At 36.7% G+C, this 23,300-nt stretch overlaps 1 protein-coding gene across 1 annotated transcript in view; it reads right to left on the bottom strand.

The window, feature by feature from the left end:
* The window catches only part of necab1 (N-terminal EF-hand calcium binding protein 1), a 31,762-nt gene that overhangs the window by 2,977 nt on the left and 5,485 nt on the right, over positions 1 to 23,300 (bottom strand). The window contains exons 4-9 of the mRNA XM_056250070.1: positions 20,170 to 20,195; positions 19,025 to 19,122; positions 14,746 to 14,886; positions 3,065 to 3,182; positions 2,486 to 2,562; positions 1,885 to 1,938 (exon numbers count right to left, since the gene is read on the bottom strand). Coding sequence (XP_056106045.1) covers positions 1,885 to 1,938; positions 2,486 to 2,562; positions 3,065 to 3,182; positions 14,746 to 14,886; positions 19,025 to 19,122; positions 20,170 to 20,195 — 514 coding nt within the window. The remainder of the gene's footprint in view (positions 1 to 1,884; positions 1,939 to 2,485; positions 2,563 to 3,064; positions 3,183 to 14,745; positions 14,887 to 19,024; positions 19,123 to 20,169; positions 20,196 to 23,300) is intronic.

The raw sequence follows: 23,300 nt of genomic DNA, 5'->3' as shown, positions 1-23,300 counted from the left end.
TAAAAACACAATAAAAACAGTAATACTGTGAAATATTACTGCAATTTAAAATAAAGATTTTCTGTTAATATATTTTTCAATGTTTGCAAATTAATTCCTGTGATGGCAAAGCTGGATTTTCATCATCATTACTCCAAGTCAAGTTAAGTCAAGTCAATTCATCCTCATTTATATAGCGCTTTTAACAATGTAGATTGTTTCAAAGCAGCTTTACAGAGATAAACTTAATATAATTTAAGGTAAGATTGGTTTGGTTTTATAGCAGTTCTTGAATAATGTTATTCTACAGCTAAATTTAGTTTTGATTGATTAACTTCCGTTGAAATGATCATTTGTTATTAAATTATTGATTCTATAGTTATGTGCGTTTGAATATATGTACTCAGGTTTGTAATTCCCTATAAACCATGCCTAAACAAACTACTTGTCTTGCCTATAAATTTTGATACAGAATTTTATTTTATTTTATCAGTCTTGATAAGACTGAAAAGACTCCAGTCTTCAGTGTCACATGATCCTTCAGATATCATTCCAATATCCTACTTTGCTGCTCAAGAAACATATATTATTATTGTTATCAATGTTTAAAATAGTTTTTTTTTTTTTTTTGGTGGGAATCATGATTTACATGACTTTCTGAGTCCCAGACAAGAGATGTCAGATCAACAATATTCCAGAATTAGGGGGTCCAAAAACTGAATCCAGGAGGATCAAACAAGCGGGAAGACAAAAATTTCCACCAGTGGTGCTATGACTCATTGAGCGTCAGGTAAAGCCATGAAGTCGTGCATCATAATAGCTGCTTTTTATAAAATAGGTTGTTGACAGGTGGCTGAAGGGAACAGTAAGTGAGAGTTCGCACCTCTGTGCTTTTGCTATTGCCATTTCCCATCTTTCACACATCTTTATACACAGAAATAGGGGAAACTGCATTTTGTTTTGTGCAATGTGTCCCAAACTATTATATGATAAACTATTCCCATATTTATCTGCAACAAATGAATGTTATGTCAAGTACATAGTGTGTCCTTTATAAGTGTCCTCAAATCAAGGAGATCTTTGAACATAATCTGTCATATGAACATAAAAAACAGCTGAAGTAAGACTTGAATGCTAAATGAGCATGAACAAAGCGATGAAATGATAAAGATGCATTAGCAATGCTGAAATTGTTATTCCATGCATACAGTTTGTGACAGTGAGTGTCAGACTGACAAATGACAAATTGACGAGAGGCTATTTAACTTTAACCATTAAATAGAGTTTCATAGATATTAGAGAGATAAATGATTTCTCATTTGGATGTATTAGAACGTGACTACATAATAAATGCAATGAATCAGACTTGAAATATCGCTCATTATAAACCGACTGCTTGAAATTCCAGAAAGATCATCCATTTGCTTGTGAAAAGGATGTTCTCGAGTTGCTCTTAAGAGTCATGTGAAATAGGATGAAAGTGTTATTTTAAAAAAGAAACTACGCACTTGTGATGTGTAATTTTATGCTTCAGCATGTCCAATATAATGTTGTATTGTGCCTCTATCGGCAGTCATGCATTACTGTGTTTACAGCTAGTCTCCACAGGGGTCCGGGTGCCACTCTTTCACAAACACAGAATCACACACAAACCACCTATTTAATGTCTGACAACAACATCTTGTGAGCCTGAGAGAAAAGCTCTCTGAAAATACTGCGCAAAAAAAGATTGGCAGACCCAAATGAGAGAGGAAGAGTGATAGACAGAGAAAAGCAATAACTTGGAACTCGTTTTCAGATCCCCACTGTTTCCTAGACGAGTGACACTAGACAGGTGTCTGTGGTCACTGTGTGAATGATTTTCTGGGAATATGGTAATAGACAGGGTGATCATAAATGACTTACTGATTTGGTGGTGCTCTCCAACACCTCTTCTTCCACAGGCTCCAAACGCAGTTCCTATGAATTTAGAAACAAGCTTGTTTTTCCACATGTTTTTGAATCTCATGACAACATGCCAAGATGAAATTTCACCCCAGAGTCAAAAGAAATTGCATGACAAGGAAATTTCCCCCCAAAATGCTTATCACTGTAATGCTAAAAATCTCACACTCATCAAAGTAATGTGGCATAATCTCATTTTCATTACTATAATACAAAAAAAGCTGTTTTCAATGCAAAACAAAATAACCTTTTTATTACCATAGTACATGGGTATTTCTTTATTATTATTGTAATTTATTCTTTTGCAATTCCCATTATTCTCAATGGTTAGATTTTCATTACTGTAATGCAATACTTTTTGTTTTATTTAAATCAGCATAAATTAAAGAAAGTAAATACGTGTGTGTGTGCGTGCGTGCGCTTATTAATGCTTTCTCTTGCATTTTGGGTGAAATAGTTGTGGGATTTGTGAGGTGTAGCCTCAATAGAAGAATTAGGAGAAGGAGTTATGACAGATAGAGATTTAGCATTATAATGAGAGATCATGTGTGTAGCCTGTTGCCTTTTTCTCGAGACGGTCGATCAGCTTTTGCAGTCTGTTGACCTGAGTTATCCACTGGTTGTCCTCTTCATACAGACCTGCAGAAACACACATTTCATCACACAAATACAGCTCTCTTTTTCTCTTGCTTTTTTCAATCCCATATGTCTCTAGGAGGCATTTGCTCTGACTGAATGTAATTGAATTGGAATCAAATTAACTTATTACAACTTATTGGAAACAAATATCTCCTTATTAAATTTTTTGCATGAGGAATGAGCACAATTAAAGATGCTTTTCTCTTCTAAATTGTGTATTTGATCTGTCAAAATTAAAACATAAGACCTACTAAATAAATTGGGAAAAAAGAGAGAAAAATCCATAAAATATCCATATTACTATAATAATAATATAATAATTTGGTTCCCATTAAAAGGTAGACTATTAATATATACTCTTTCTCTTGGGTCTCACCGACAGTCTTTCCTCACACTCCCTCCTACCTAAACTTCTTTCCAGATCTGCTCTCAGCTGGATGCCTGCCGGGTGTGCGTATGTGCCCTTTTCTTCCTCCAGAACACTGTTGCTTTGAATAATCACCTGAATTGACAAGGTTCAGAAGTGGGTTGTTTGGAGACAAGCTGTTATTCCTTTGAAGTCTTCGATTAGATCTCCTTCCTGACCACTGAATGGGCAGAACCTCTGGCTTCACGGGCCCCTTTCTGTGATCGAGACAGCACACACAGACACACGTGCAAAAGCAAACACATTGAATATGTGTTCTCACCCGCTCATTTCATTATCAGCTTCTGATTATTCTGCCCAGGGCATGGGAGGTCAAAAATAATTATAACATTAGTGTCACATATGGCCAACCAACACGATCTCATGGGAAAACGTAACTATTTTACTCCCTAAGCATACCCGTCTCTGGGGTGTATGCAGATCGTATTAAAAAATATGAATATATACGAATTAGCCCCCAATTCGGTAAAATGGTTACAAATTGCCATAAGATTTTGTTGGGCTGACTGATAAATATACTTTGGTATTTTAACCCCTCTGAAATAATAATTTTGAACATGCAGCGGGACTTAGTCTCAGGGGTGAATTTTGAGGGGGGACGGGGTTCTAATATAAAATCTGAACAGAAACTGCGACTTTAACAGATCCCATAACAGGTCAACTGCTTACTTCCCCTCATGCTTTGTTTAACATCGTCACCTAAGTACTGTGACAACACCTCTAAGGACCACTGAATGCCTATAGAAATACAATGTATAGTCTCCTTTGCTAGACTGGATGACTGTTGAATGTTCCAAATAAAGAATCTGCTAAAGAGTGAGATTCCTGGTCTTCACTTCAGACATTTTCAACAGTTTTGGTGCCATGACCCGGATAGAACTTCTCGCTTAACTTCGCTTGAGTGTTCCTCTATGCAAAGAGAGCTAGATAAAAAAAATGTTCTTACCAAACTTTTCGCTAAACAGTTCTTTGGGGAACCAAACATGGTTCTTCTATTGCATTGTGGCAAAAGTTTTCTTTTGGAACCATTATTTTTAATGTGTTTAATTTTAGTGTTTTGAAAAGAACTATTGTCTATTTACCCAACTTTAGGAAACAGAATAAGTTAAATGTGCCTGTAACTATTTGAAGATAGAAGACTGGAAGATTAGGCTTATGTTAACAAACATTGGATACAGAATGGACATAAGGCCCGTTCACACCAAGGACAATAACTATAAAGATAACGATAAAGATAAAGATGTAGTTCTAAAAATAGTTCTCAATATTAAAGAATAGCAGAGTTCACACCACAGCTATAACGAAAACGGCAGAGAAACAATATAGTTGGAATCATTTTATCCAGCTGATGAATGATAAAAACATTGACAGCCAATCAGAATCCATCCTGCTTTAATGAGCTCAAGTATTTAAAGGCACACTATGCAAGAATTGTACCTTAATATAACAGCTTCAAAGTCATTTTGGTGGTAAACAAACTAATAGTAGGGCGAATCATCCTGGTAGTAAAGCTTGGGGGGGACACCGCTGGAAAAACCAGCAATGCAAGTTTGAGAGGAGCGCCCCCGACAAATCTCGCAAGAATCACGACATGACATGAAGCACGAAGACACTTGCACGCATTTCAGACGTGATACTCGACGATGGAAAAAGCAAAGAAAACGAGAATGAGCCTTTCAACCCGTAAATAAATGCATCGATCTGCAAGTTTTGTTTGAGTTCTTTAATGGTCTAGTGGTAGATATTTTGCCAAGCGTGTCAGAGGTTACAGGTTCTAAGTTTTTTCTCTCTCATCAAAACTGAATATGTTCATCAGTGGTTACAGTCTATATATCAAGCAGGGACACTTTTTTGTGCATTTTATTTTGTGATTTCACTGGATTGAATAGAGAGTCTCCGCAACTGCGATAGATTGAAGAGCGCGTCCGAGTGAAGACTGCGCGCGTGCCGCCACAAGAGACACTATGTATCCATGACACTGATAGCAGCGGACACGAGCGCTCAGCTTGAGTTCAAAAACACATTTTAGCGTTAGATCTCTAATGCAAAAAATGCACACTATGCAAGATTTGTACCTTAATATAACAGCTTCAAAGGGGTATCAGGCTGTGAGTGCAGAGACCATTTACGACAGTAACATTAAATACAAGTACTCCACAGCGACTCTAGGGGTCGCTGTTTGACAAAAACGGAATTCCTGCATAGTGTGCCTTTAAAGTGACAGACAAGCACGCGCATAGAATAAACAGAATGATATTGTCCACTGGTGTGGGCGCTAATATAGTTATCTTTATAGTTAAAGGAAAAGTTCGGTATTTTACACTTAAAGCCCTGTTTTAAGATCGTTTCTGATGAAATAGAATGGTTAAGATTGAAATTTTGGACACATGCTCCTGGCCCGAGAATTTTTGGTTTTGGTTGCACCCCCCCACCTCCACAATGGTTGCATAGGTGCAGAGATACAATACTTCCTAAAACGCATTAAACTTTAGTTTACAAAGACGTAAAACTCACCGATTGGTCAGGGGTGTTCACTGATATGCTCACACAAAAATCGCTGCAAAGATGCTTTCCAACAGGTGTTTATCGTAGTTTTTGTCCCAAGTCAAAGTCAATGGAGTTGGACAAAAACTACGATAAAACCTGTTGGAAAGCATCTTTTGCAACGATTTTTGTGTGAGCATATCAGCAGTATGATTCCAAATTTCAATCTTAACCGTTCTATTTCATCAGAAACGATCTTAAAACAGGGCTTTAAGTGTAAAATACCGAACTTGTCCTTTAAGTGCTTACTTCCCACGTCTGAAAATAACATGGATATGGGGAACCAGCAAACCACACTGCAAAAAAATAGGTTTATGCTGAAAATATATTCAAGTCTCCTGGTCTTTGAGTTTCCAACAAACCCCAGGTGTCAACGTAAGATATTTAGTAGATAATTTGTTTATCTTCATACCCTAATGAGGGGAAATAAGGAAAAACAATTGATTGCTTGTAGTATATGGTGTGTATATATTTATCTATTGCTGGAAGTATATGTAATATGTTCACATATTTTGAAGAAAATGTGAGTGTAATACTCCCCACCATATGCTAGGGTGTTGTGGGTAGCAGGGTGTTATGAGGTTCAGTTCCAGAATATTGTGAAATATTTTTAGTGAGTCCAAAGTTGGTTTGTGTCCCTCATTAATAGTAAATCTATGGGGTTATTTGACCTGTTTTATTGTCCATAATAGCACACCTCCCTTAAGCAAGTTGCATGATTTGAGGTATCATTCATGTCCATAGTATAAATTGTGTGGGATGAGTTACATGCCTAAATGTATACTTCCCAAACCCATCAGCAATAATAATATTGATTCTTCCCTTTAAAAATTGTTATAATCCTACATTATCTAGGGCTTTTCGCTGCAGTAAAAGCTAAAATGGCTATGCTAATATCATTCATACATTGCATCTAATTGAATTGCATTAGCAGAAACACAGTATATTCATATGCAAATGATGCTTCAACGTTTTCATCCATCTTCAAAACAGTTCTTAAACATTACGACACTGATGCCTCTTTGATTGCACAAGACCTTTCTGCCCTGCTCCTCATGCTACCAATTAAAATGAACAAAATAAGTCAGCGTGATTATTCCGTGTTTTCTTCCAGATGGGTTGCTTTGTAGATGGTTTACGCCAGTAGTATTTAACCAGGATTTCATTTATTTTCAGTAATGGTGGTTAAATGTTTTTCTTTATTATACGGGCCTCCGGATGAACAACTTTCACATCTATCAAATCATCTCTTGTATCCGCCTCAACACGAGTTAATGCCTTAAGCACAGTTTATCTATCTATCTATCTATCTATCTATCTATCTATCTATCTATCTATCTATCTATCTATCTATCTATCTATCTATCTATCTATCTATCTATCTATCTATCTATCTATCTATCTATCTATCTATCTATCCATCCATAAGTAAGTAAGTATAGCCATAAGTGGAATGAGCAGTCAAAATTAACCCATATGGATGATACAAGACTTGATCCTGATAATCTGGTTAGAGTTTATTTTGCAGTAATCACCACGTGATTGTACATTACCCCTTACTTTATGATAAAGTAATCATGTTTTGTACCTGAATACCATTTTACCACTCGGTTGTGAGAGTGAAAATGTATAATATGAAATCTAATCAGTTCAGCTGTTCTCAGCAGCAGAGGAATGCTGTGCCTATTTTAACTCTGAGACAATGAAATAAATAGAGGCAGGCAGGTGTCAAAATTAAAGCTCGGTTGGTTGCTCATTATCCCTAAAGACACTGTTGCACAACGCTCATCCTGAGGGGAGCTTACCCTCCGTGGTTAAAAATGGCTCACAACTGCATCAGCACACTGAAATCGGCAGCAAATCTGCTAGAGCCAGTCACACAGGTGAAATTCAGCTAGAAAATCAAAGCCACACAGGTGATTAAACTCAGCTGGAGTCACATCCACAGACCTGCATGAACCAACTGACAAATGCAAGGAATCATTCTCTAGAGATCAGACACCTCTTAAAAAGTGCGTATACACTCGGGGCACGACACCATTTTCAACTAAAAACATAAAAGTTTTTATGCGTTTTGGGGGTTCATTTACACAACAACAGCGTTTTGGGTGCCTGAAAACGCAAACTTTTGAAATCGGGTTTCAAAGTGCAAGTTTTTGAAAACGGTCTCCATGTAAACAACAAAAACGTGAATCTCTGAAGACGATGACGTCATGCACATGCGTGTTACATGTTCAGTCTATAGTGTTTCATCACAATCTAATGGCCTGGCAGCAGAATACAGCTTTTTTTGTCATTTTTCCGGATCCGTATAAATGATTCTTTATTGGCATCTATGAATCCATGGAGAACCTTTTACATCCATGGAACATTTCCAATGCACAAAAGGTTCTTTATAGTGGAAAAGGATTCTTAGAATTATTAAAAAGTTCTTTGAACTACGAAAAAAAGAAGAAGTTTTTTTTAGAAACTGTTCACTAAAATTCTCTTTGGAGAACCAAAATGGTTCTTCTTTATGGCATTGCTTTGAAAACCCCTTTTTGTAAATGAAAATGATGCCCTGTGAAGAACAAAAATGAAGCTATATCAGCAGTACTGCTGCTTCCTAATAGCTGGTAATGGTCTTCTTTGCACACAGAATGCAGCACACCGGTGCTGTAAATGGGGTGAGTGCTCCTGTGAGGTCTGGATTCAGATTTGAGCTCATCTCCATCGTTTCATCCCTGTGCGGTGCTGCTCCTCAGAGAGCCTGACTCGACGCTTCAGACAGAATAGAGAATGGACCACTCTATTTCAATTTGTTCTGGCCACTAGCCACTTTCAGCACATCTAACGCAGTGAGAATCAATCCCTCCTGACCAGCACACAATGAGAAGCCTTTAGGCTCAAAATGTGTGAACACTTCATACAAAACACCAGTGTTATGAAACTCAACACTGTCAACTGTGACACAAACGCATGCATGGTGACATAAGAGGTTACACGTGTGCTCTGTCCTTGGAAAAAATATGAAGAAGCCCCTTAAAGGGATAGTTCACTCAAAAAAAAAAAATGTTCATCATTCCCTCATATCAAACCTGCATGACTTTCTTTCATCCATGGAATATAAAAGGAGAATCCCGATGCTTATTTTTTTCTCCATATAATGAAAGTAAATGATGACCACATACTGCTATTTCCTTATGAAAATGGAGTGTGCTTATTTGTACTGAATGTGCACCTGTAGTGAACTTCAAATATTTAAAGTAGGCTATATTTAAAAAAAAAACTACTTGCATGATATATAACATTAATGAAATAAAACATCACATAAGTGTAATTAAAGTACAAGTACACTTTTAAAAAGTGCACCTTGTAATAATGTCACATTAACAGTTCTACCTTAAAGTACCATTTAAATCATTATGTTTTAATAATATTTTGTCATGCTCTAAAGAAGAACACTTATTTTGATGTGTTGACTAATGTAGCCTACTAAAGAACATGTAAGTCTCAATAAAAATTACATTAGTAAAGTATGTTTTAGTTTACCATGCATGTCAGTACATCTGGCAGTACACTTGTTTCAAATTACTTAAAGGCCAAGTTCGGTATTTTACACTTAAAGCCCTGTTTTAAGATCGTTTCTGATGAAATAGAACGGTTAAGATTGAAATTTGGACACATGCTGCTGGCCCGAGAATTTTATGTTTCTGTGTTTGCACCCCCCACCTCCACAATGTTTGCATAGGTGCATTGGAACAATCCGTCCTAAAACGCATTAAACTTTAGTTTACAAAGACGTGAAACTCACCGAGTGGTCTGGGGTGTTCACTGATATGCTCACACAAAAATCGCTGCAAAAGATGCTTTTCAACAGGTGTTTATCGTAGTTTTTGTCCAACTCCATTGACTTGACTTGGAAAAGAGTTTCCTTGTATGGAAAAGAGCAGCATGTTCATTCTGCCTAAAATCTCCTTTTGTGTTCTAGGGAAGAAAGATAAAAAGGATTTGTGATGACGAGGGGGAGTAAATTATGTTTTCATTTCGGTTGAACTATCCCTTTAAATGCCTAAATATGTGCTCTGTCAAAAATCATCCAACCAAGATAAAGGTCAGAGGGGACTTGGCATGCCAGTGCAGTGAAGATATTTTGAGTGTGCCCATGGGATTGTGAGTGAGGCTGTAGACTTGGTACAGCTGTAGTATCATTTACATTTACATTTATTCATTTAGCAGACACTTTTATCCAAAGCGCTTTACAAATGAGAACAATAGAAGCAGTTAAACTAACAATAGGACAATATGCAAGTGCTATGACCCTTCCCAGTTTAATCTAACGCAGTACATGTACTTTTTAAAAAAAATTATAAAGATAATAGATATAGAATAGAAGATAAAGTGTTAGTATTAATGGATCAAGTGTTGCCGAAAAAAAGATGCGTCTTCAGCCGTTTTTTGAATATGGTCATGGACTCAGCAGCTCTGGTTGAGTTGGGCAGGTCATTCCACTGACCAGCATGGAACAGACCAAAAAAGGTCAGAGAAAGAGATTTTGTGCCTCTTTGAGATGGCACCACAAGACGGCGTTCACTTGCAGAGCGCAAGTTTCGGGATGGCACGTAAGTCTGAAGTAATGATTTAGGTAAAAGAGAGCAGAGCCAGTGGTTGTTCTGTAGGCAAAAGTCAGTGACTTGAATTTGATGCGAGCGGCAACTGGCAACCAGTGCAATTTTGTGAGGAGAGGAGTGACGTGTGCTCTCTTCAGCTCGTTAAAGACCACTCTAGATGCAGCATTTTGGATCAGTTGCAGAGGTTTGATAGTGCAAGCTGGAAGACCTGCCAGGAGAGCATTACAATAGTCCAGTCTGGATAGAACAAGTGTTTGGACAATGAGTTGTGTAGCATGCTCTGATAGGAAGGGCCTGATCCTCCTAATGTTGTATAAGGCAAATCTGCAGGACCGGGCAGTTCCAGCAATGTGGTCTGTAAAGTTCAATTGATCATCAATCACAACTCCAAGGTTCCTGGCTGACCTTGATGGAGTTATGGATGACGAACCTAGCTGAATGGAGAAGTTGAGATGAAGTGTTGGGTTGGCCGAGACCACAAGCAACTCTGTCTTCGCAAGGTTTAGTTGAAGGTTGTGGTCCTTCATCCAGCCAGAAATGTCTGTCAGGCAGGCTGAGATGTGAGCAGCAACCGTCGGATAATCAGGCTGGAATGAGAGGTAGAGTTGTGTGTCATCAGCGTAGCAGTGATAGGAAAAGCCATGTTTCTGAATCACAAATCCTAGTGACGTCATGTAGATGGAGAAGAGAAGTGGTCCAAGCACTGAGCCCTGAGGCACCCCAATAGCTAGATGTTGGGTCTTAGACACCTCACCCCTCCATGACACCCTGAAGGACCTAACTGAGAGGTAAGACTTGAACCATTGTAGGGCGGTTCCTGAGATGGCCTTCGTCTTTAAAATTGACAGGAGGATCTGGTGGTTAACTGTGTCAAAGGCAGCAGACAGATCCAGCAGGATGAGAAGTGAGGATTTGGAAGCTGCTCTTGCCAGTCTCAGAGCTTCAATTACCGAGAGCAGGGCAGTCTCAGTTTAGTGTCTGCTTTTGAAACCAGACTGGTTGTTGTCCAGGAGGTTGTTCTGTGTAAGAAAGGAAGATATCTGGTTGAAAACAACTCGTTCAAGTGTTTTCGCGACGAATGGAAGAAGGGATACCGGTCTGTAATTTTCCAGATGTGCTGGATTTAGAGTGGGTTTCTTAAGCAGTGGGGTTACCCGAGCCTGCTTAAATGCTGTGGGAAAAGTACCAGTGTGAAGAGAGGTGTTTATGATGTGCGTGAGTGCGGGTACAACTGATGAAGAAATGGCTTGAAGTAGATTAGTGGGAATAGGATCAAGCGGACAGGTAGTAGGGCGATTGGAAAGGAGGAGTCTGGAGACTTCTGCCCCTGAAAGCAGAGAGAAGGAGGGTAGCATGTGTGTGTTAGCTGGTAAGATGTGTGTCAGTTTGTGGTATGGTAAATTGGCTGCTGATGGTGGTTGTTTTATTTATGAAGAATGTGGCAAAATCGTCAGCTGTTAGGGTTGATGAAGGAGGAGGAGGGTTGAGAAGAGAGGAGAAGGTTTTGAAAAGCATGCGAGAGTCAGAAGAATTGTTAATTTTGTTGTGATAGTAAGTCATTTTAGCAGTAGAGATATTAGCAGAGAAAGAAGAGAGGAGGGATTGATAAAGACCAAGGTCAGTAGGATCTTTCGATTTGCGCCACTTCCTCTCTTCACCTCTGAGTTTAGAATGATGTTCGTGGAGAACATCAGATAACCAGGGGGCAGAGGGGGTGCCGCAGGCTGGCCTGGAGGAAAGGGGGCAGAGGTTGTCCAAGCAGGATGTTAAAGTGGAGAAAAGAGTATCAGTTGCACTGTTAGTATCTAGTGTTGAGAGCTGATCAGGTGGATCACCAAAGAGATTTCAGCTCGTGAGCACAGTAAACAAACACTGTTTCCTAGTGACTACAACTGCACTTTAAAACAAATGAGAAAAAGATACAAAACACTTACAGTTACTGTCACCTCCTGTTGCTTGACTGCTTCTTTCTGATTCAAGATCTGTGATAGGTATCAGCGTCAAGATCTGTGATAGGTATCAGCGTCAAGATCTGTGATAGGCTGACTAAAAAATGATTTATGAGGACTGAGAAATGGAGAGGTCCAGCCAAAGAGAGCTATTCTTTAGCTCCGAGATTGGTAATGCCAATACCTATGATATTACAAAGACAAGTTCACAGTAAATAATTATTGTTGGCTTAACTTAAAAAAGTAAATAGCCTGGTTGTCTTAAAAGGAGAAGTTTGGTTTAATCAACAGAAACCCACCTCCTCCTTGTCGTGTATAACGTGGCATTTGCTTTTCTGTCATCGTTGCTGCTCTGTTCATATGGGGGAATAGTTCTGCTCTCCCAGTACTAAACTGTGAGCGTTCCCTAATGCTGCTGCTGTCCTCTGACTCTCTGCTATTTCATGGTGCTCATGAAAGGTCAGAGGACTCCCTGAACAGCCATACCGCCAAATTTTAATTATCAACTTGAATTCCAATTTATTCAATACAATTTCCTAATCATTTATTGTCATGTGTGTTCTTGACTTAATGGACCTCTAAGTTTATTTGACAAAAGAAAAAATGTTGTGATAACAAATCATGAAAATATTTTTTACAGGGAAATAATTTAACTTTTCATTGAACTAAAGTCAAAACTTTGGTAACACTTTATTTAAATCCTATATATATAATGTATTTTAATGCATTAATTATGCCCTGTAAAGCACCTTGTAATGCATTGTATGGTCTCATGAATAATTGTAACCACAGTTATAATAATTCTTATCTATTGAACACACCTTTAGAAAGTATAACGCATTAAAACACGAGAAACAACCAATTTCAAGGAATCTGCTAATATTACAATGCATTTTAACTTTAGTTACAATTATTTATTAAAATATATAATGCATTATAAGTTTTATAAAGAACATTATGAATACCTTTAAAATGCATTATACATAATAGCTTTTTGTTACCATTTTCACTTACTGTTAAAAACTATGGCTGTTAAAATAATAATTGTCTGATGATTTAAAATTAAACAATTATATACGATTTGGTCATTTAAATTACGATGTTAAACATATTTTGGTAACACTTTACAATAATTTATAATTTTATTAATGTATACATTGAGAATTTAATACAACTTTTGACTCAAAAGATAACATTAAATAAGAATAATTAATGCTATAGAATTATTGTTATTTGTTAGTAAGTTTAACCAATGTAGTTAACTAATGAAGGGATAAATGATAGATAGATAGATAGATAGATAGATAGATAGATAGATAGATAGATAGATAGATAGATAGATAGATAGATAGATAGATAGATAGATAGATAGATAGATAGATAGATAGATTTTTATAGAAGCTAAAACTAAACACAGTATGGGCTAAAGCAACACCTAAACAAGGTCTATAATTGCCTCTGTTTTACTAATAACTGCAATAAAATCTGTATATTTCAGTATTTCAGTGCCGCATAGTTATTAAGTTAGACACACTCTATCGATTACGAGGTAATTTAAATGAACCAATGAATAAGGATGCAACTGGCTATATCAGAGCCAGAGTGTTTTTAAGAACAGACAGAAAAAGAAAAGGAAGCACTTCCTTTTAAAACCCAACCTCAGCATCCATCATTTCTTTATGCCAGCTGGTCCAGCTAATTTTCGTGAGATCGTAAGGTGAGTGGAACAGCACAGCTGCTGCATACTGAGAGGGAGGGGAGGTAGTGGGCACATTAGAAACACACACACACACAGACACACACTCAGGCATGCAGCCCTGTAGCATGCAATCATCCAGGTGCTGGAATAAAACAGCTAATTTTGCATTCTAAATTCTGCGCTCTACTGACCCCCACGGTGGGCCATGCAGCAGACCCTCCTCTGCACGTAAACGCAGTGAGTCAGAGACACTGTGAGCTTAAAATGAGCTGCTAATCAACCGCAACACACACAAACACACACACACACACAGGTTCTGTTGATTCGGTGACAGTTTAAACTGGCATTTGTCCCCTTTCTGCACAAAAACAAAAGCCTGGGTCATCAGTCTGCTGCTCACCATTAACAATTTATGCCGTAGATGCTCTAGAAATTCAGTCCCAAGGATGACTGTGCACAGAATCCTTTTTGCTTGAGTCAGTGCACAAGGGCTGTCTACATGAATGTTGCAAAGTGAAATGGTGTGTTTAAATCTGAGGGGACTCTGCATGTCCAGTGGTGCAGAAGAAATCCACTCAATACCACTAAAAATGCTAGGGTCTGATGATTTTGGAGTGTGTGATTGCTTTCAGTACATGGTCAATAAAGTCATCATATGTATGAGTACAGTTGTAAGAATGCATATCTTACATCTTGTTACAGTTTAGCCTCTCAATTGGCATTTTAAATCTGAAGAAAATACTGTAATATTGGATTTGCACAAAGTTGAACATTTCTCAGTGTTATAATGCTTTCAGCGCTTGTTCCGCTCTGCAATCTCAGAAAATCTCCAGTGCAAGCATGACATTCAGCTTCAAAAGAGAATGATTGAAAATATACACTCAACTCCTTGTTGGGTACATGTTTGGTAGCAATTGTATGTTTAATAAAATGTAAAAGTGTATTCTGTGTCACTTGCCTCTCCTGCCGGGTCTGCTCAGCTGTGGTCTCCATGGCACACTCCAGAGAGCTCTGGAGAGACTGCAGCTGACTGGTGGTCTCCTTCAACAGGAAACGGGTCACAAACTGCTCCAGATGTGTGGCTTCCTGGTAGTCCTGTAGATTAAATGCACAGTTTTCATTGTCATTGCTGCAGTAGAATGGGCTTTAAACATACACTGGTCTATTAGGCAGAATGTTAATTTTATTGTTTTAATTTTACTAATATTTAAGTATGTAATGTATAATTAATATATAATAGCATTCAAATAGTACGATTTTTTACTGTTTTCTATTATCTTATGTTCACCTGCATTTTTTAAATATTATTACAATTTCAAATAACTGTTGTCTATATTAATATATTTTCAAATGTAATTTATTCCTATGATGGCAAAACTGAATTTTCAGCATCATTACTCCAGTCTTCAGTGTCACATGATTCTTCAGAAATTATTCTAATATGCTGATTTGCTGCTCATCAATCTTATTATCATCAATGTTGAAAAAAGTTGTGCTGCTTAATATTTTTGTGGTAACCATCAGAGAGGTGTTTTTATTACTCAACAGGTGAGTAAGGTATTTTATTGAACAGATAAATTGCCATATGTAGCTCTCTAGCAGAGTTTGTTGTAAAGCATTATATATTGTGTAGGGTCATATTCATCTGCACCGTCATACAGAACCGAAGCGCAATGTTCTTCTGAAATTCATAGAGGCTAGAGGGTCATAAGTTACATAGTGTACCTTTAAGAATATAACTAGGCTATCTCAAACCCAAGTGCCAGAGAGCCTCTTTATCTTTTTGAATGTGATTTTGTCTCAATTCCGTATAGTCTCAAAGGCGCTGCTGCAGGGGTATGTTATTTGCGGGTGGTACATCAGTTTTTCAGCGTTAGGAATCAACAGCCGCCTGTATAATTATGTTGCGCGCCTGAGCAACCGTGTTCTGTCACTATAAGAAAAGCCATTATTAAAGCTGGGAACATCCCTCAGCTAACAGGACACAGAATTCTTGTGAGCATCCAATAATGAAACAGGTGCTGCACGTCTGTTATGAACATGTTCAAGATGTTGACATTCATAAGATAGGGAAATCCAACACATCAACCACCAACACTCATGTATTTATAAAGCGGGTTGAATGGACAGACCTTCAGAAAAACCAGCAGCGTGATTCACAGCTCTATAACCTGCAGATGTTTAACAAGCAGCGCACACAGCTAATCTTTCATTATAATCATCTTTCATAGATAATCTGACATTTTCATCAGTTTACACAACTGACAATCTTGTTGTAGCGATATTTACACACACTCACACACAACTCTATTGTTTCCAATAACTAAGGCAAGCAATCCATGTTAAAAAGATGTCATCCTCCTTATGAAAACGTCTGGAGATAAAATCATAAAATATAAAAGCAATATTTTTTTTTTATATTTGAGCTATTAATCTGTCTTAACTCTACCTGCAAACTGAAGGCAAGAGAAATTGTCTGGATGATACGAGCTACCACAATATGACATTCAGAAGTGTGGTTGCTGTTTATAGAGGTGGCCTGAGGGCAGAGACCACACGAATCCCAGCAGCTGGTTTGCGCACCCACTCATGGCCCTATTCAATAAACACAACGCTATCTGTTGCCATACAGGATAACTATCTGTTGTTGCTCATGACTAATGGAGCTCATGCATTAGAGATGTACACATTATCAAGTGGTGTGAATAGAAAGATCAAAGAAATGTGGCTCCTGATGGTTTGTTATTACACTATATATATATATATATATATATATATATATATATACACACACAGTGTATAATGCTATATATATATATATATATATACACACACACATGAATGATTTACATTATTAAAATTAAAATATATAAAAAGAGGAAATATTTTACAATATTACTGTTGTAAAACTTTGAATTACTGTATTTATGATCAAATAAATGCAGCGCATAAGAGACTTCTTTTAAATCTGTCACAACCAACAAAATCTCTGCTTGTGTGCATGAAATAAAAGATTGGCTTCATTCAAATTTTCTAAAACTTAACATGGACAAAAACTGAGATTATTTTTACTGGACCTCCGTAACTCACAAGCAAAATACCAATTTCACCTGTGAGAGAGCTGGCTCTCACATCAAACCATCTAGTACTGTTAAAAATCTTGTTGTAATCTTTGACTCCTCTCTCTCTCTTTCCAGGCTCATATTAATTCTATCACTAAATCAACATTCTTTCATCTACGTCGCATCGCCCAGCTCCGTCCCTTCCTCAGTACCAAAGACGCTGAAACTGTCATCCATGCATTTGTCGCATCACGTCTTGATTACTGTAATGGCCTTTTCATTGGTCTATCTGCTCGATCCATTTCCAGGTTGCAATACATTTGTTTTTACTGATCTTTTGCTCATTGCTGGTGGTTTAAAGATTTACGATAAAACATGGAAGCAAATGTCAGTAATCTTTCCCAAAAAAAGCCCCATTGAACTCATTAATCGTGTTTCACTTCCTCTGTCTGCCTCACTAATCAAAGAGGCATAATGAAATGATACAGCACTGCCCTTCATGCCGACGACTCAATTTCTGAGACGCTCACATGCATTAAGTGCCATGTCTGCTGGGCCTGGGGTCAGTGCTTGGATAATTCATTATCTGTGCAAGGCAGCAGAAAGTGTCTGTTAAATGGCTCAGCGGGAACTGAAGCACGCATCTCGTACCTGTGCGTTCTTCTAAGGGTCAGCGTGACTGGACTGTGCTGAATACTGATATCAGATGCTCAGACTGTTCAGACCAGAATGTCACTGCTGATAACCACCACCAATATTGGACATCTATACGAGTAAGACAGCAGTCATTAACTCAATTAATAGATTTGTGAGTGGACCATCATGCATGTCACATGAGAGATGAAGTATTTTAAAATATGGAGTTCAGCTAAGTCTAAACTGTTTTGAAGGTTATAATTACTGTGGTGCAATAACCAAGCTCATATAGTAATTTATTGAAGTTAATGACTGTGACAATCAAGTATTAAGTAATTATTGTACATAAATCATAGCTTAAATAATTAAATCTTTGCATATGAACATTTGATGGAAAATTGAGGCCAGTGTTGGAAAGTTACAACCCAAAACTATCGACATTACTAACTACACTTCTCAGGTATGCAAGAGTATTTAGTAACAAAATAGTGTAGTTTTTCTTATAACAAGTTACAAGTATCAATGTAGTGTGAGAAAAATGTTTGTCACTTTGTTTCCATCCTATTTGTGGATATGGAAGTAAGTTATTTCCTATGAATATCAAGACTTCAGATTCATTAGCCGCTATGGGTAAATAACTAGAATAACAAAGTACACAAAAGCATGGTTGTTCAATGACAATAAAAGTATTCTATTCTATTTTATTGCACTACAAACCAGTGTGTTTATGATAAAGATAATAAATTAAAATAATATGATAAGAAATACCAGTTTGCAACATCAAGCAGCATAACGGACGGTTTTTTTTTATAAATAGTTAATAGTTTTAGTTAACAATTATATACATAAAAATTGTTGTTTTTGTTTCAAATAAATGCAAAGATGTTCGATTGTTTATAAACAGTATATTGTTCAGCTATTTCAAACTTCTTTGTACCCCTTAGTGAAGAACAAGATCTACACCGTATTTTGTAAGTTCCTCAAAGAACAGCCACATAATTGTTTGATTTTGAGATTTTAGGTTAGATTTATTATATATTATCTTGACAAATAAGACTCAATTTAGCTGGTACATCTACTGTAACAAAAACCGGAAATGAATAATGAAAAATGAATAAAGTACTTTATCTTATTGAGATCAATCACCATCATAATCATGTTGAGGACAGAGAGGCTGTGAGCAGCATGGCTGTTTGTGTCAGACAAATGTGAGTCTGAGCTAGTGCAGATCCATCTTCATCCACTCTAAAAGTTCCCACAGCTTTATTACGAAAATTACACATCTAACGGCTGCATTAGGGGCCAGGGAACATGTTGTGAGTGATTATGATAAGACGCTGAAAGCCTCCAGGATACCCAGATAAATACACAATGTTCAAGTACACTTAACTACCATTTTCAATCAGAGGAAGATGAGACAAACATTAGACAAGAAAACAATTTTCCTTCTTTTCTCATAGAAATAGTTTCAGTCAACTATGTAATTGAGATCATGTCCATTTGTTGAATATAAAGGAGGTAAGAAGGCAACCCACCTTCTTGGTTTTGTCCATGGCTTTCAGTATGGATACGTTCAGGTCTTCCAAGGCGGCAAGGACATTTTCATATTCTCCAAGATGCTGAGAGAAGTATTCTAAGAGAAAAGAAAACCCATTTCAAATACATATGATAATGTTTTCATAAAAGCATCAGCAAAAACATCCACAAATTCTAGAACGTCAATTAAAATAATGTCATATTTTGTTATTTTGTTTTACATTTATGCATTAGCATATAATTTGATTTTCTCTAGAATATATTCTCACTGTTCAAAGCAAATTAGCATTTGAGATCTACTGTAATATTTGTGTATACATTGCATATACCCCATGCAAAATGTACATATAAACCTAATGTTTACACATTGTAATACTTTACTTCATTAGTTACTTTCTTCGCTTCACTTAATTTTAAAAGTTTATTATTTATTCTATTTTAATATTTTTATTAAAATGTATTCATGTGATGGCAAAGCTGAATTTTAAGCATCATTACTCCAGTCTTCAGTCACATGATTATTCAGAAATCTTTCTAATATTGATTTGGTGCTCATCAATCTTATTATCATCAATGTTGAGCTTTTTTTTTCAGGATTCTTTTATGAATAAAAAATCAGCATCCACTTGAAATTTAAATATTTTGTAACATTACAAATATTTCTGTCACTTCTGATCAATTGAATGCCTTGCAGAATAAAAGTGCTATTTTCTTTTTCTTTCTTTTTTTTTATCTTACTGACCCCAAACTTTTCATATATAAATTATTACATACAAGTGATATTAGACATGTTTATATAAAAAAGTATATTACTTTACAAGCCAAACATAATTTTAATAGAAAATATAAAAAAGAAAAGATACCCAAGATAGAACCCTCTGGATAGCCAGTCTATAAAAGAGCCTAAAATATCCTATCTTTAACTTCAGTATTTGTGAGTGTCTCAAATTTCCTTTATAACAGGGTTACTGGAAGAACAGTTGACAGTCTTCAGAGTTCTTGCAGGATCTTGTGGGTCCCTCAGTGAACTGCCATTTTTGAACTTGTCTTAAGAACCCCAAATGGTGCCTCAACTATCATTTCATCATAGCTGTGAACATAAAACCTCCCAGTAATAATGCCAATAAAAAGTGTTAACTCTTACCACACAGCTCATCCGTGTCCACATTCCTGTAAGCAGACCATAAACAGACATGTTAATTTCATTTCCAGTTAAAAGACATGTGACTTGCGTCTAAATGTGATCTAATCTTCTGTGGTGATTTTTAAGATGCATCTTGCTCAAAGGCAGGTCCTTTGGGAGTGCGATGTTTGCCTAATGAGAGCGGGTCATCTTAAGACAACTAGACTCTAACACTACATAACAGCCACCAGGCAAACACTGTCAACTCCATGTCTCAACCCTGCTCTGATTAGAGGCTCAATGCCGTGAGGAAAAGTCATCATCTTACAGGCTGAGAATATAAAAAGTCAGAATGTAATGTGTCCTAATGCATAGAATAAACTTTCCTACTGTGATTTTCAGACTTTGAAGCCAGTAATGTATAAGGGTCATTCACACTAAACAGTGCACACATGAACTAACCATGCAATACATGTGTTACAGTATTTATTAATCTTTGTTAATATTAGTTAATAAAAATACAGCTGTTCATTGTTTGTTCATGTTAGTTCACAGTGCATTAACTAATGTTAACAAGATTTTAATAAAGTATTAGTAAATGTTCAAATAACATTAACAAAGATTAATAAATGCTGTTTAAGTGCAGTTCATTATTAGTTCATGCTAACTAATGTAGTTAACTAATGTTAACTAATGAACCTTATTGTAAAGTGTTACCAAAATATTTATATAATATTTTAAAAAATATATTGTAAAAAAAAAAATCACTATGTTTATATGAATCCATAATGTAGTCATAAATGGGAACATGCAAATTGGTTGAAAGGTAAAATTTGTGTTTTATTTTACTTTCGCACTTAACATCAAACAGCATTTTTATCAAGAGAAATATGCCACATTTAACAGCAATTTCTATTAGCTTCACACAGTGACAGTGATTAGCGCTTTTAATCATTTTTCCAGCACAGAGGCTGAACGATTTTCAGCATTTGGCAGTTGTAGAAGCGATGACTGGATTCTTTGGGTTTCTGCAGTCTAGAGCAGTGCATGGTTCCCCAACCTTTTTTCCAGGAGACCCCTAATTTAACAATCAAAATTCTTAAAATGGCTCTAGAGGATACTAGAAGATGGCTCTAAAGGAAAAAATAACTATTGCTAGACTTGGATAAAACACAGAGGGCTTGGCGTCAAAGCTGAACTGTTAACTGACTGAGCTAGACCTCATAGCGGGAGGTAAAGTCTTCGATAAACATACAAAGACAACACATCAATAAGGCCTTAAGTACCACCAGCTGTACACTGTCAATAATTTTCATATTTCATCTCATTTCTTCTCTCCCCCAAGACATTAGAGTAAAAAGCATTACGAGCAACAGGGATTGAAATTATCTTTAAAATGGGATGAAATCACTATCATTTAGTTTACCTTTTTACATTTACATAAAACCCTGAGCTCTTTTCACATCTAAAGATTAGACTTTAATACTGGATAATAATGAATAATGAATTCTGCTGAGAAAATGTTTTCAAGGAATTCTCCTTCCAGGTTCCTCTGGCTATAACCAATGAATTGCGATAATCAATATCCATGAGAGAATAAATGCAGGACACCTAATCTTACACGATTTCATATAATTGTCACTTTCCTGAGAAAAAATAATCAGGTTTATATTTTACACTTATGATCCCCATCTATCATAATGAATAATTGATGCTTGGCCAAAAACCAATTGTGCTAAGGGGAAGAGCCAACCATAATGTTGGCACAGGAAAGTGATTTTTCCTTTGAAATACTACATCAAACCAAATCTGCCCCGGCCACACACAATGAATAGAAAATAAAATCAGAAGCACATTCTCATCAAACACAAAGGGAGCATGTACCAGCCAGGAGAGCTGCTGCTATGGAAACCAAGATGACTTTAAGTGACATGGAATCATTCCGCAAGGAGGTAAAAGTAAGATAATAATCTGCTCCTTATAACATATGCTACACAGACTTGCTATAGTTGCACTTAATCACTATTCACTACATAGACATATAAATATTGGCAAACACACACATCAACAAGGACCATTGACATGGCTGTGTCTAAGAAGCCAGAGGCACGATAAGAATCAGTCTGACAAGAGTCCCTCGGGTTTGAGAGACAGCACACCCTCGCCCTCAGTGACTGTTACTCACACCAGATGCTGTAATGACATCATCAGGACAGAGTTGCTGCTGGGTGGAAGTCTATATGGTTGGAGGTCTATGACTCCTGTAGGTGTGCTAATGCATAGTCAAAATCACACAGCAAGAAAAATGGCAAGAATACTGTAAAAATACTTGAAGCCCCATTTAGTGTTCTAATCTCTATAGTATTTGCGGTTATTCATATGTATACTGTAGCTGGGAGTTGACTCCAAAAAGATTCAATTCTTTGACTCTTTCAGGTAAACTGACTCAGTTGAGGGGCATTAATCCTGACTGTGTTCATTAATTACAATTCATTCACTGATTCGTTCATTACGCCAGTAGGAGGCAATCAGTTAATTTCTTTGAATCATTCATTTACTTGAACACATTCTTTTTCTTACCAATCAAGAAAATTAGTCTGGAATCAAGTCTTGAAATTAATTCTAGAGACTAGCCCTATTTGTATTTAACAGCTCTGTTTATACGTAAAAGTGTGGTTTACCTAGTGTTGTAGTACTCTTGATCCAAGTCTCATACCATATTTTTGTGGTCTTGTGCTTGTCATGGACTCGGTTTCAACTCAAGACTCGAGTTCAAGTTAGGTTTTCACCAGCCATTCATAGTAAGTATAAACTAAGTTTATACTTAAATTGAAATGTAAAGTCCACACTAGAGACTTAGAAACTACTAGCTAGTTTGTCACTAACTTACTTGATTTGGTTGCACCGTTAGATCTTAAGGCATAGGGTATCTAGTAGTTCATTTACCTTCAATAATCCAATAGCAGCCTTCAAATTCATGAGCAGAAGCTATGTAGAAACAGCACAAATATGTAACGTCTGAGAGGCGAGGCAAAGTGGATCTATTTGCAGCACTTTGCTATAATAAACAAAACAAAATGAAAATACACTGTGATTATCCATAGAACTCCAAAAACACCTAAAATGTGTGCTATTAAACACAAGCAACATTG

The sequence above is a fragment of the Rhinichthys klamathensis genome, unplaced genomic scaffold, assembly GCF_029890125.1.
Source record: "Rhinichthys klamathensis goyatoka isolate OS25496 unplaced genomic scaffold, OSU_Roscu_1.1 h1tg000067l_1, whole genome shotgun sequence".
NCBI classification, from domain to species: domain Eukaryota; kingdom Metazoa; phylum Chordata; class Actinopteri; order Cypriniformes; family Leuciscidae; genus Rhinichthys; species Rhinichthys klamathensis.
This window is presented reverse-complemented; position numbering and strand designations above follow the sequence as displayed.